The sequence below is a fragment of the Oncorhynchus masou genome, chromosome 10, assembly GCF_036934945.1.
Source record: "Oncorhynchus masou masou isolate Uvic2021 chromosome 10, UVic_Omas_1.1, whole genome shotgun sequence".
NCBI lineage: Eukaryota > Metazoa > Chordata > Actinopteri > Salmoniformes > Salmonidae > Oncorhynchus > Oncorhynchus masou.
In genome coordinates, this window is record NC_088221.1 from 31,960,747 (window position 1) to 31,976,010 (window position 15,264).

The 15,264-nt window shown below is 44.0% G+C and overlaps 1 protein-coding gene across 1 annotated transcript in view; it reads left to right on the forward strand.

The window, feature by feature from the left end:
• The window catches only part of LOC135547527 (integral membrane protein 2B-like), a 34,154-nt gene extending 19,590 nt beyond the window's left edge, over positions 1-14,564 (forward strand). The window contains exons 2-6 of the mRNA XM_064976604.1: positions 11,989-12,120; positions 12,354-12,566; positions 12,721-12,831; positions 13,054-13,204; positions 13,619-14,564. Of these exons, the coding sequence (XP_064832676.1) occupies positions 11,989-12,120; positions 12,354-12,566; positions 12,721-12,831; positions 13,054-13,204; positions 13,619-13,707 (696 nt within the window). The 3' untranslated portion in view covers positions 13,708-14,564. The remainder of the gene's footprint in view (positions 1-11,988; positions 12,121-12,353; positions 12,567-12,720; positions 12,832-13,053; positions 13,205-13,618) is intronic.
• The last annotated feature ends 700 nt before the right edge of the window (positions 14,565-15,264 follow it).

Here is a 15,264-nt window from a genome sequence, read left to right on the forward strand (position 1 = left end):
GCAGTCCTTCCCCGGGAGGAAGAGCAGCTCCGTCTTGCCGAGGTTCAGCTTGAGGTGGTGATCCGTCATCCACACTGATATGTCTGCCAGACATGCAGAGATGCGATTCGCCACCTGGTCATCAGAAGGGGGAAAGGAGAAGATTAATTGTGTGTCGTCTGCATAGCAATGATAGGAGAGACCATGTGAGGTTATGACAGAGCCAAGTGACTTGGTGTTTAGCGAGAATAGGAGAGGGCCTAGAACAGAGCCCTGGGGGACACCAGTGGTGAGAGCGCGTGGCGAGGAGACAGATTCTCGCCACGCCACCTGGTAGGAGCGACCTGTCAGGTAGGACGCAATCCAAGCGTGGGCCGCGCCGGAGATGCCCAACTCGAAGAGGGTGGAGAGGAGGATCTGATGGTTCACAGTATCGAAGGCAGTCGATAGGTCTAGAAGGATGAGAGCAGAGGAGAGAGAGTTAGCTTTAGCAGTGCGGAGCGCCTCCGTGATACAGAGAAGAGCAGTCTCAGTTGAATGACTAGTCTTGAAACCTGACTGATTTGGATCAAGAAGGTCATTCTGAGAGAGATAGCGGGAGAGCTGGCCAAGGACGGCACGTTCAAGAGTTTTGGAGAGAAAAGAAAGAAGGGATACTGGTCTGTAGTTGTTGACATCGGAGGGATCGAGTGTAGGTTTTTTCAGAAGGGGTGCAACTCTCGCTCTCTTGAAGACGGAAGGGACGTAGCCAGCGGTCAGGGATGAGTTGATGAGCGAGGTGAGGTAAGGGAGAAGGTCTCCGGAAATGGTCTGGAGAAGAGAGGAGGGGATAGGGTCAAGCGGGCAGGTTGTTGGGCGGCCGGAGCGAGATTTCATCTGGAGAGAGAGGGGAGAAAGAGGTCAGAGCACAGGGTAGGGCAGTGTGAGCAGAGAGCGGTGTCGTTTGACTTAGCAAACGAGGATCGGATGTCGTCGACCTTCTTTTCAAAATGGTTGACGAAGTCATCTGCAGAGAGGGAGGAGGGGGAGGGGGGAGGATTCAGGAGGGAGGAGAAGGTGGCAAAGAGCTTCCTAGGGTTAGAGGCAGATGCTTGGAATTTAGAGTGGTAGAAAGTGGCTTTAGCAGCAGAGACAGAGGAGGAAAATGTAGAGAGGAGGGAGTGAAAGGATGCCAGGTCCGCAGGGAGGCGAGTTTTCCTCCATTTCCGCTCGGCTGCCCGGAGCCCTGTTCTGTGAGCTCGCAATGAGTCGTCGAGCCACGGAGCGGGAGGGGAGGACCGAGCCGGCCTGGAGGATAGGGGACATAGAGAGTCAAAGGATGCAGAAAGGGAAGAGAGGAGGGTTGAGGAGGCAGAATCAGGAGATAGGTTGGAGAAGGTTTGAGCAGAGGGAAGAGATGATAGGATGGAAGAGGAGAGAGTAGCGGGGGAGAGAGAGCGAAGGTTGGGACGGCGCGATACCATCCGAGTAGGGACAGTGTGGGAAGTGTTGGATGAGAGCGAGAGGGAAAAGGATACAAGGTAGTGGTCGGAGACTTGGAGGGGAGTTGCAATGAGGTTAGTGGAAGAACAGCATCTAGTAAAGATGAGGTCGAGCGTATTGCCTGCCTTGTGAGTAGGGGGAAGGTGAGAGGGTGAGGTCAAAAGAGGAGAGGAGTGGAAAGAAGGAGGCAGAGAGGAATGAGTCAAAGGTAGACGTGGGGAGGTTAAAGTCGCCCAGGACTGTGAGAGGTGAGCCGTCCTCAGGAAAGGAGCTTATCAAGGCATCAAGCTCATTGATGAACTCTCCGAGGGAACCTGGAGGGCGATAAATGATAAGGATGTTAAGCTTGAAAGGGCTGGTAACTGTGACAGCATGGAATTCAAAGGAGGCGATAGACAGATGGGTAAGGGGAGAAAGAGAGAATGACCACTTGGGAGAGATGAGGATCCCGGTGCCACCACCCCGCTGACCAGAAGCTCTCGGGGTGTGCGAGAACACGTGGGCGGACGAAGAGAGAGCAGTAGGAGTAGCAGTGTTATCTGTGGTGATTCATGTTTCCGTCAGTGCCAAGAAGTCGAGGGACTGGAGGGAGGCATAGGCTGAGATGAACTCTGCCTTGTTGGCCGCAGATCGGCAGTTCCAGAGGCTACCGGAGACCTGGAACTCCACGTGGGTCGTGCGCGCTGGGACCACCAGATTAGGGTGGCCGCGGCCACGCGGTGTGGAGCGTTTGTATGGTCTGTGCAGAGAGGAGAGAACAGGGATAGATAGACACATAGTTGACAGGCTACAGAAGAGGCTACGCTAATGCAAAGGAGATTGGAATGACAAGTGGACTACACGTCTCGAATGTTCAGAAAGTTAAGCTTACGTAGCAAGAATCTTATTGACTAAAATGATTGAAATGATACAGTACTGCTGGAGTAGGCTAGCTGGCAGTGGCTGCGTTGTTGACTTTGTAGGCTAGCTGGCAGTGGCTGCGTTGTTGACACTACACTAATCAAGTCGTTCCGTTGAGTGTAATAGTTTCTACAGTGCTGCTATTCGGGGGCTAGCTGGCTAGCTAGCAGTGTTGATTACGTTACGTTACGTTAAAAGAACGACAATAGCTGGCTAGCTAACCTAGAAAATCGCTCTAGACTACACAATTGTCTATGATACAAAGACGGCTATGTAGCTAGCTAGCTACGATCAAACAAATCAAACCGTTGTACTGTAATGAAGTGAAATGAAAATGTGATACTACCTGTGGAGCGAAGCGGAATGTTGACCGGGTTGTTGAAGTTCTATTCGGTAGACGTTGGCTAGCTGTTGGCTAGCTAGCTAGCAGTATCTCCTACGTTAAGGACGACAAATAGCTGGCTAGCTAACCTCGGTAAATTAAGATAATCACTCTAAGTCTACACACTCTAAACTACACAATTATCTTGGATACGAAGACAGCAAAGACAACTATGTAGCTAGCTAACACTACACTAATCAAGTCGTTCAGTTGAGTAATAGTTTCTACAGTGCTGGTATTCGGTAGACGGTGGACGTTAGCTAGCTGCTGGGCAGATAGCAGTGTAGACTACGTTAGGACGACGAAATACGATAATTACGCAATTATCTTTGATACAAAGACGGCTATGTAGCTAGCTAAGGAGAAATTGCTAAGATTAGACATATCAAACCGTTGTACTATAATGAAATGTAATGAAAAGTTATACTACCTGCGGACCGAAGTGTAGATGCGACCGCTCGCTCCAACCCAGAAGCAGACTCCACTATGCTGGCAGGCTGCTAACAGCCTGCTACCTGGCCTGCACCCTATTTCGTTGTAGAGCTAGAGGAGTTAGAGCCCTGTCTATGTTGGTAGATAAGATGAGAGCACCCCTCCAGCTAGGATGGAGTCCGTCACTCCTCAGAAGGTCAGGCTTGGTCCTGTTTGTGGGTGAGTCCCAGAAAGAGGGCCAATTATCTACAAATTCTATCTTTTGAGAGGGGCAGAAAAAAGTTTTCAACCAACGATTGAGATTCTGCTGTAGAGCTCATCACTCCCCCGAACTGGGAGGGGGCCAGAGACAATTACTCGATGCCGACACATCTTTCTAGCTGATTTACACGCTGAAGCTATGTTGCCCTTGGTGATCTCTGACTGTTTCATCCGAACATCATCCTCGGCTGAGTGTGCCAGAGCTCAGAATAACTGCTGAATTTACGACACCTGTAGAATATGGCCGGTGTCAGTGAACGTCTGCAAAAAAAGTATAATTCAATTGTTGCAGCACAGTTAGTCACCAGCGCTCTTGATGACATGAAAACAGCCTAACCAGCTCTGCTAGGATGAGTAAAATGGTCACAGTGAGGCGTTCTCTCATTTGTGTCTGGAAGTAGCTAGCCAACGTTAGCCAATTAGCTTGGGTGCTTGACTGCCGTTGAATGCTCCAGATTGAATTTACAAACACACCCAACATCGTAAAATGTCGAGCTAGTCATTTGATATGCTAGCAAGAGGTTGCTTAGCAACAGCATCAACTTCCGGTAGACGGGCGATGTGCTAAGTTCGCTCAACTGAAGGATACTTTTCGTTTACAGTATACTCAAATTAAATAATAGTATGTAGTATACAGTATGTTAGTATGGGTATTCGAACACCGCTTCTGTCACTCCATTTACCCCCCTGGCCCTAAACCCCAGAACAAGCTCACCTCCACCCCAGACAGTCTGCACAGTGCCCAACAGACTAAACAACATGGTTGCCTCTACCTCCATGCTGCTTATCTCTTTCAGAATGAAGGATGAGGTTTCACAGAGAATCCTTGAGTTACTGAAACTGTAGCTCTTCTTCTGGCACAGTGATAGACTACATCACTCCAAGCTACTGAAACTCTACCTCTTTTCAGGGTATTGTTACATTTCTGAACTTTAGAATGAAGATGTTCAGTCAATGCGAAAGTAGAAAGGGAATTATTTTCTCTCCTTGCTGGGAAAGAGGCATACTATAACAATAGAAATTTGGAAGTTAAACAAATTATACTCATGTCACTGTCATTTATGAGATTGTAAATGCCACTGTAATACAGTACAGCTTGATCATGAAGACCAGTGTGTCAGTACCACTGAATTAGATATAGGCCTAGTCTAGGCCAGGTAGTTTGCATACTGAACTTGGCCACACATGCTGTATCATCGTCATTCGTGGCAGCAGTAGGTTGGGGAGCAAGTGTAAACTTGCAGGAACACACCTGCGGGACAGATGGGTCTTGGTTGGAACAGAGGGAGAGGCTAGACGACGAAAACAACCAAGGGATAGGAGGACTCTCTCTAATGCAACCCATTTAGTTTTCTTACAATAGGACGTGTGAGCAGCTGATTTTATTCTCAATGCCATAGGGATATAGGAGAGGCCAAAACAACATTTTGGAACTCATAAATACACCCTCCCAACCCACGTAGCATATGGTTACCTCTATACCATGTGAAACCCCCATCATGAGATCTCATTAAAGGTAAAGCATACATCTTTGTTTGTTGTGGTTTCCTCCAAAGAGGTGAAGACCCAGCAATACTTTGAAGCACAAACACATAGCTCATGTGGTGTCTCGTACCATATAAAGAACGGGGCATTTATCTGAGAGGAAGCACAAGTGTTAGTGTGTATTGGTTTCCTTGATATGGGTGGTTTGGACACACAGACATAGCATTGATCATCACCCTAGCGTGACTGATGTGACTGCAGCCCAGATGAAGAGCCTGTGGCCTGAGGGGGCTTGGCAGAGCAGTAGAGCGGAAGCCAATCTCTGTCTGAGTGGGGAGAGTAAACATGAACAAAGTATAGGCATTAGGAAAAGATTAAGCTGCATACAGTAAAGCAGGTCAAGTATTTTCAAGCAAATGCTGGAGTGTAAAATAATTAAATTGTAACTTTATCGACACTTTGTCTTTATCGAGAGCATTAGGTATTTTTTTCTGTCCCCCTGATGAATATCTACTTGGATATCCCGTACCAGCTTCAAGCCTCTGAATGTGTGTATGTTCTAACCCTTCTCTCACGGAAATGGGGAAATAAACATCGTTAGAACAGACGAACACAGAAGAGGAAGTGAATTGTAGCCGGCCGGAGAACAAAACTCAAGTTAATTTGAGCGCAGCAGCCTTGCAGTCAGAGTTCAGTGAGAGAAAAAACCTGAGGGGAAGTATGTGGGTCATGGTATGAGAGTAAACTTTGGTAAAGCCTCTTACTCCAAACCGAGTGTATTCACACCAAAGACACTGGGGTGTTTCAGAAATTCTGAAACCCATCGTTTGGCATGTTGGGTCACGTTCATGGTTTTGGGCACATACAGTGCCTTGCGAAAGTATTCGGCCCCCTTGAACTTTGCGACCTTTTGCCACATTTCAGGCTTCAAACATAAAGATATAAAACTGTATTTTTTTGTGAAGAATCAACAACAAGTGGGACACAATCATGAAGTGGAACGACATTTATTGGATATTTCAAACTTTTTTTTAACAAATCAAAAACTGAAAAATTGGGCGCACAAACTGTTTAACCGTCTAAGAGAAGCTCATCTACGTGCTCATTGTCCTCACCAGGGTCTTGACCAGATAGTATGTTCGGTGTCGTAACCAACTTCGGTTCACAAACTCTACTTTTGTTGGCCACTGGCACGCTGGAGAAGTGGGCTCTTGACAAGTTAATCATGGTTGCAACTGTACCGGGCAGATGTGTATGATGTCGTCTGGGCGAGTGGTTTGTTGATGTCATGGGGCACTCTGTTCACAACGTTGGTGGGGTTATGGTATGGGCAGGCATCCGCTACGGACAACAAACACATTTTACCGTGAAGAGATACTGAGGCCCATTGTCGTGCCATTCATCTGCCGCCATCGCCTCGTTTCAGCATGGTAATTAATGGTCCCAGGTCGCAATGATCTGTACACAATTATTGGAAGCTGAAAATGTCCCAGTCACCAATTGAGCATGTTTGGGATGCTCAGGACTGGCTTGTACAACAGTTTGTTCGCCAATATCCATTCCAGCCACTTCACACAGCTATTGAAGAAGTGGGACAACATTCCACAGGCTACAATCAACAACCTGATCAACTATGTGAAGGAGATATCACACTGCATGAGGCAAATGGATACTTGCTGGTTTTCTTATCCACTCCCCTACTTGCCTTTAAAAAATAATCTATGACCAACAGAACAGTATTTCCAGTCATTTAAAATCCATAGATTAGGCCCTAATGAATTTATTTCAGTTGACTGATATTCCTTGTGAACTGTAACCCAGTAAAATATTTAATGTTGAGTTTATATTTCTGTTCAGCGTATTACCCCATTTCCTCTTACTGTAAATTGAAGCCTCTCCCTGGGAACTCCCTGCATTCACTCATAAAAGGCAAAACCGCTCTGGCATTTATCTCATGGGCAAGAGATTAGGTGTAAACGCACCCAGAAAGCCCAAGGAAATATTCCCTTATTGCTATCTCTTGTAGGCTACATCACTTGCAACCAAGGAGACTAAAACAGAGTGAATAATGGGATGAATGTTAATCTCTTTCTCCAGTCTCTTGCCAGCCTTTTGATCTTCCTAGAAACTCCACTATGCTGCTCCCAGAGTTGTTGACGTTATTAAATTGATTGAGGTCAGGCTGACTTATTTCTTGGGAAGTGGTGATTCTTCTCATTGCGCTGTAGCTTTTCAGCTGAAATTTTGTTGTGAAAAAGGGCTCTTTCTTTCAATGCGCTCCTTTTGACCTAGAAACATGACTCATGTCATATATTTTACAACAACTGTAATGATGAACTCAGCAATGTTCTCAGTCAACAAACTTGTTTCTTTGGAGGCCAACTCTAGAACTTCCTCTTGTTGAAATGGACGTCAGGGTGTCACTGAAGAAGGTTAATACTTTGGTGGATAATGATTGTCTGCCAATGCCATTACCCTGGTCAGCTAGACCAGGGGTCAACCCAATGCCTAGAAAACCCCTCCACAAGGTGATATGCGGTTGGTGGAGGGGACATGCCTTGGCATGTTTAAAGAAGGGAGACCTTATTGCTGGTCAGAGTCCATTAAGTCTGTGTATTCCCATGTTCGCTGGTTGATAAACACCTTTGTTTGTGTGTCCACCTGACTCACTCCCTCTGTCAACCTCAATCAGCTCAACGTTTATGGCTGTGGATCCGAGCACTCTGCTGTTCTTTATAGCCAGCAGTGCCTTTAGGTGGGTGCCAGTCCTCCCTTTTTAGATAAGGGCTCTACGCTGACCTTTTTTACAAGGAGCACATGTGAAAATATTTTTGGTATTTAAAGCTAGAATCCTAAAAAAAAATCTAGGCGAACTGGTGCTCCTAAAATAAAAATTCCAGGTCGAACAGCAAAATATTTAAGTACATATGAGAGAGAAATGGTCAGACTACAGTAGTGTTGCACGGTATGCTGAAACTTCAGTACTTTTTCAATACTAGAACATGAAAACGGTTCCGTACAAGTTTAAAAAAAAAAAAAAAAAAAAAAAAAAAAAAAACTTTTTGCTGCTTCTGTCAAATGTGTCTCACAGATTAACTAAGTGTAGCCGATGTCCCCCTTATAGCACGAAAGCCCTCTGCCTGCTCCACTTAGTCTGCACTGGGAGTCTGGGCTGCATCATGTTAGCTCCTCACTCATGCTGCACCAACGTTAACACACTTGAATAATGCGACATGACATTTTGAAACTGTTTTGCGAACAGTAATGAACAATGTCCATACATGCTAGAACACTTTTTACAAGGCAAAAAGTTACTGGTATGCTAACTTTTGTTGCTAGCATACAGCTTAGGCTATCATCAATTCAACCTTGGTACTTTGTTTGAAACCATAATGCAAAATATACTGATTGCCACAAACTTTATTAATTTACTTAATCTTTTGGACAGACATGAAAGAGACCTATTGTCTCAGCGATCTGACTCCGGGTGGCCCGGTCGTGGCCAGAAGGGATCCAGCTTTTGTAAAATTAACATAAAACATTTAAAAATTCTACTTTTTATTTTATTTTTTGCATTAAAAAATGCTGACCCTTAACCTAATTATTCTGACCTGCTGTGTAAGTTCTAACCTGCTACATAAAGTCAAATCTGACGTTTTGTCAAAAGCTGGACCCCTCCCCACTTGCCTCGCGAATGACATCATTACTGGTTAGAGACGGTGCACACTTTGATCAAATAAGCAAAGGACTGTGTTAAATTATTTAGGAATAAATTGGTCAAAAAAACACTTAGTCAGACAACATGAATTTCTTTCCTAAAAATTAAGAGAAAATAATATATTTAATAAGTGGCTACAAAGGGATCTTTCTATACTTGGGAGAGTGCTTCTGCCCAAGACAGAGGGACTGTCTCGCTTTGTGTACCCCTCATTATCTTTATTTGTACATTTAAAAAATTAACAATGTTTACACTATATTTCTGATCACTTTGATGTTATTTTTTCTTTCAAAAACAAGGCCATTTCTAAGTGACCAACTTTTTGGTGTGAACTCGGCAAAAAAAGAAATGTCCTCTCACTCTCAACTGCGTTTATTTTCAGCAAACTTAACGTGTAAACATTTGTATGAACATAAGACTCAACAACTGAGACATAAACTGAACAAGTTCCACAGACATGTGATTAACAGAAATGTAATAATATGTCTCTGAATAAAGGGGGGGGGTCAAAATCAAAAGTAACAGTCAGTATCTGGTATGGCCACCAGCTGCATTAAGTACTGCAGAGTATCTCTTCCTCATGGACTGCACCAGATTTGCCAGTTCTTGCTGTGAGATTCTAACCACTCTTCCAACAAGGCACCTGCAAGTTCCCGGACATTTCTGTGGGGAATGGCCCTAGTCCTCACCCTCCGATCCAACAGGTCCCAGATGTGCTCAATGGGATTGAGATCCGGGCTCTTCGCTGGCCAGGGCAGAACACTGACATTCCTGTCTTGTAGGAAATAACGCACAGAACAAACAGCATGGCTGGTGGCATTGTCATGTTGGAGGGTCATGCCAGGATGAGACTGCAGGAAGGGTACCACATGAGGGAGGAGGATGTCTTCCCTGTAACGCACAGTGTTGAGATTGCCTGCAATGACAACAAGTTCAGTCCGATGATGCTGTGACACACCGCCCCAGACCATGAAGGACCCTCCACATCGATCCTGCTCCTGAGTACAAGCCTCGGTGTAACGCTCATTCCTTCAACGATAAACGCAAATCTGACCCTCACCGCTGGTGAGACAAAACCGAGACTCGTCAGTGAAGAGTACCTTTTGCCAGTCCTGTCTGGCCCAGCAACGGTGGGTTTGTGCCCATAGGCGACGTTGTTGCCGGTGATGTAAGGCAGGTCCTCACCAAACAACAGGCCTACAAGCCCTCAGTCCAGCCTCTCGCAGCCTATTGCGGACAGTCTGAGCACTGATGGCAGGATTGTGCGTTCCTGGTGTAACTCGGGCAGTTGTTGTTGCCATCCTGTGCGTGTCCCGCAGGTGTGCTGTGCAGGTGTTACACGTGGTCTGCCACGGCGAGGACGATCAGCTGTCCGTACTTTCTCCCTGTAGCTCTGTCTTAGGTGTTTCACAATATGGACATTGACATTTATTGCCCTGGCCACATCTGCAGTTCTCATGCCTCCTTGCAACATGCCTAAGGCACGTTCACGCAGATGAGCAGGGACCCTGGGCATTTTTCTTTTGGTGATTTTCAGAGTCAGTAAAAAGTCCTCCTTTAGTGTCCAAAGTTTTCATAACTGTGACCTTAATTGCCTACCGTCTGTAAGCTGTTAGTGTCTTAACGACTGTTCCACAGGTGTATGTTCATTCATTGTTTATGGTTCATTGAACAAGCATGGGAAACAGTGTTTAAACCCTTTACAATGAAGATCTGGGAAGTTATTTTGATTTTTACGAATTGTCTTTGAAAAACAGTGTCCTGAAAAAGAGATGTTTCTTTTTTTGCTGAGTGGGTGTGTTTTTGTTTATGTCTTTAGTATTTTCTTGTTTATACCTGTTTTGTTTTGTTAAACATGTTTAATGGAAGTTGTTGATGCTCATTTTGTATTATGATTAAACAAATAAAAATAAAATTTAATTGCTTTGATCAAATTAGCTACTTCGATGTAAATGTTGTTGATCAGTACAATAAAATAAGTCCCGAATGGAAACTGATTCACATCTGTAGCCCTGTAAAATCAGCCAAAGACATGATCAATAACTCACTGTATGCACACATTCCTATTGAACTGTACTGTAAATAGTCCTAGGCTAGTTCTTTATTTACCCGGTTTGTCAATATAGATTTACCATTTGAATAAATGATTACCGTTCTGTAGTTAGATTGGTAAAAACAAATATCAAATTGATTGTGTTGTTTTTCATCAATGCATACATGGATGTCTGGAAAATGTTGATGTAAAAAATGTCTAATGTTGTGATATTGAACTCAAAAGATTCCAAACCAACGTGCTTCAACACCTGCATTGCTTGCTGTTTGGGTTTTAGGCTGGGTTTCTGTACAGCACTTTGAGATATCAGCTGATGTATGAAGGGCTATATAAATAAATGTCATTTGATTCCCAACTATTGAACAGCGCAGTAGCTGAGTTTCTGTCTGGATTAAGTGCCATTCTGTGACTTTTTTTATTTTTTTTGTAGTAGTATTGTTTTGGCATTGAGTATCGTGATACTTAACCTGGTATTGGTATCGAAGTCACAATTCTGGTATCATGACAACACTACACTGTAGAGCCCTGTTATTTGAATTTGTTATTCAAATACCCTAATAACAATCAAAGGAATGAACTTGAGACTGAATTTATTAATTCAAAAGGCTCATAAGACCAGCTTTATTACACCAAGGTCCAAGGATCACGCAGGCTGTGATATTACAAATTGACTAATCATATGACGTCAAGCTATTAGGAAGATAAATGTTCTACTCCCCACCCTCTTTTCTTTCTATGTTCTCCTTCTGCTCTCTCTTTCTCCCCTCTCTCTCTCTCCCTCATGGTGCTTATTTGTTTCTCTGATTTGCATAACGATGACTCACCCTGTTCTGTGCCTCGGGTGGATTCTGGAGCCCTCTTCATCCCTTACTCAAACACAGCCTTTGTTTGGACTCAGGCCCCCCCCTCTGTCAATGTGCTGCTCCCTTAATCAACGTTGAGCCCTACCTCTTTTTGTTGTTTTGAAACCGGAGTGTTGCCAAAACTCTCATAACTAGTTTGGCTGCCTGTGCCCATCCCTCCTACGCTGCCTGGAAGCAAGTGGGGGTGAGAGGGACAAGGAAAGTTAGAGAAATGCATGGTGATTGGAGAGAAAGGGCCAGGAAAAGAGAGTGTAGAGATGGTGAGAAGTGTTTCAAGTGAATGAGGTGAGGAGTAAAGAGAAAGATGAGGATTGAATGACTTGGGAACATCTGGTGAACTGTGCACTTGACAATGAAGAATTAAAATGCATTCCTTGTCAAATTTCAAAACAATATCTTTCTCACATCCTTCCTCTTCTCTCTGTTTCTCCAGGATCCAGAGGTGGCTCTACCGGTGCGTCAGCAGTCCAAGGCCTGGTGCTGGTGCATGTGCCTGGGCCTGGCCCTCATGCTGTCTGGCGTGGTGGTGGGAGGGGCCTACCTGTACAGGTACTACATCCTGGAGGTGAGACTGGATTACTCAGACCCCAGTGGCGATCTATTGCTTACTGAATACACTGTAGCTGGCTTGATTCTAATCTAATTGACACTTAAGAACTTATTGTTTTTGAATACAACATTAAAGTTCAAATGTGTAATTGATAAGAGACATGATGCTGGAAGGGTAGAGCTCCATGCAGTAAAATGTATAAATATAAACGTTTTCCACCAAGTGCTGTGTGTTCTCCCTTCTACCAGGAGGGCCAGGTCTTTGTGTGCGGGGTGAAGTACCGTGAAGAAGACATGATGATCCTGGAGGAGGAGGATGTGGAGGTGGACATGCCCTCCAGATTCAAGATGATCCAGGAGAACATCCGCGTACTGGAGGACCAGGAGGTGGCTCTCATCAACGTACCCGTGCCTGAGTTCGACGACAGTGACCCCGCCGACATCGTCCACGACTTCCAAAGAGTAAGGAAATTGAATCGACTTCAACCCTGCTGTTTATTGCTAACCCCTGTGATGTTTCTGTGGGGATAACCATCCACAGATCATGGATTTTCTGTATTCGGTGGAGTTCCATGAGGTTGTTCACTGAGTTTGTTCTGTTGGCTCCCTTCCACAGAGACTGACTGCCTACCTGGACCTGTTCCTGAACAAATGCTACGTCATCCCCCTCAACACCTCCATCGTCATGCCTCCCAAGGACTTCCTGGAGCTGTTGGTCAACATCAAGGTAACAGGAACTGCTTTATGAATTATGTTACAATAATGATTGTAAAACTTTCAATATTTTTACCCACTTTTCTGGACACCCTATACTATTTTTAAAATTAAATAAGACCGTTTCGGTGGTTTTAATAAAGGTTTTGAAATTAACCACCCAGTAGCTCTAGCTCATACTGGTAGGTTATGTTGTTATTCAATGTTGTACCCCTCTTTCTCCCACCTCCCCCAGGCTGGTACCTACCTGCCCCAGTCCTACCTGGTCCATGAGGAGATGATGGTGACTGAGCGCCTGGAGGATGTGGAACAACTGGGATACTTCATTAACAACCTCTGCCAGGGCAAAGACACCTACAAGCTGGAGCGCAGAGACAGGATCCTGGGTCAGTACACACAGACCCCTATAAATACACACACACACACGCACATATACAACACGCATGCATATACATCACAGATCACACACACGCGCTACATAGTTGTTTGGACAAGTGAAGAATTATGCTAACATGCCCAAAAGAATATGGCTTCTACATTCAGCCATCTTTTACATGAGATATTGACTGACTGGTCTCTAAGCACACAGTTAGACCTCACATACCTAACACACCTCTCACATGGATGTGCATGCATTCGCACAAGCGCACACGTCTTACAAAACTACCACATGGGCATTGCGACATATCTGATTCATACCTTTCCAAAATGATGTTTTCCCAAGTCTTGTATGAGCCTGTATGAACAACCATCCACCATATTGTGGCAGCTCATAAGGGTTTTTATCCCCCTCATTACAGGTATGCAGAAGCGCGAAGCTCTCAACTGCCACAAGATCCGTCACTTTGAGAACAAGTTTGTGGTGGAGACCTTGATCTGTGAGCCCTAGTGATGTCGTTGTGGCCGTGGGAAAAGTGGTGCATCGTCTCTATACAACCTTGCTTCATTTTACTGCGAGCACAGATGGAGATTTGTAATTGTAGTTTTTTCTGTTTTAAATGTTTCCATTTGTTATTTTACTTCAGGTAGTTTTGTGTGCGTGAGAATTGTAATGTGAAATGGGGCAATTCGTCTCTGCTTAAAACATGTAAAAAAAAGGGTAACAGTTGCGTGTATATTTTTATTATTATGCACGGATGCAATTCTTCAACAAAAGACCGTAGGGTTCTATTTTAGGGAGGATCTTTTCGAGGGCGGGACTGCTAGCTTGTCAAATGTTTAGATTACTTGAATAATCCAAAACTGTGATTAAGGGTTGAATTGATGCAGAACATGTATGGTATAGACTTAATAAAACAGAATCTAATTGTATTTTTTAGTACAGAAATTAAAATGTTCAAAGGCATGGCAAATTGATACTTTTGTACCACTGAACCTGGTTTTAGAAGGGACTATTCCAAGGAGTTTTCTAGGTTTTATATTTTAATTGTCTGCTGTAACTATTAATATACTGCAAATATGATTTCTGTAAAACATAAGATAACAGTGTGGATACATGTTTTTCTTTCATCTAGCTTTAAGAATAAGTCAAAACCAAGACAATTATCTAAAGAATTCTAATCAGGAATGCGTTCATTCTTATACAGCAAAGTAAAACATACACGCTATCTTTTTTTCACAATTGTTTTAAGTGAATGTTTCTTCCTCCAAATGTACTTTTTTTTTTTAATCACTCGTACTAATTTGTATATAACCTCTGTAAAGATATGACCAACACCACAATAAATCTTAAACCAGTAATACGGATATTTTAGTGTGGCCAGTGTGTTCCTTAATGCCACATTTTACTCTGACATACGACACATAGATGCTGGTCATACAGGGGATTACATGGAGTTATTTTTATTTTTATTACAAGGACAGCCTACCCTGGCCAAACCCTAACCCGGACGACGCTGAGCCAATTGTGCGCCGTCCTATGGGACTCCCAATCACGGCCGGTTGTGATACAGCCTGGAATCGAACCAGGGTCTGTAGTGATGCCTCTAGCACTGAGATGCAGTAACTTGTACCCCCGTGTGGTGTACAGTGGGGCAAAAAAGTATTTAGTCAGCCACCAATTGTGCAAGTTCTCCCACTTAAAAAGATGAGAGAGGCCTGTAATTTTCATCATAGGTACACTTCAACTATGACAGACAAAATGAGAAAAAAAATCCAGAAAATCACATTGTAGGATTTTTTTATGAATTTATTTGCAAATTATGGTGGAAAATAAGTATTTGGTCAATAACAAAAGTTTATCTCAATACTTTGTCATTGCCAACAAAGGGTATATAACAGAGGTCAAATGTTTTCTGTACGTCTTCACAAGGTTTTCACACACTTTTTCTGGTATTTTGGCCCATTCCTCCATGCAGATCTCTAGAGCAGTGATGTTTTGGGGCTGTTGCTGGGCAACATGGACTTTCAACTCCCTCAAAAGATTTTCTATGGGGTTGAGATCTGG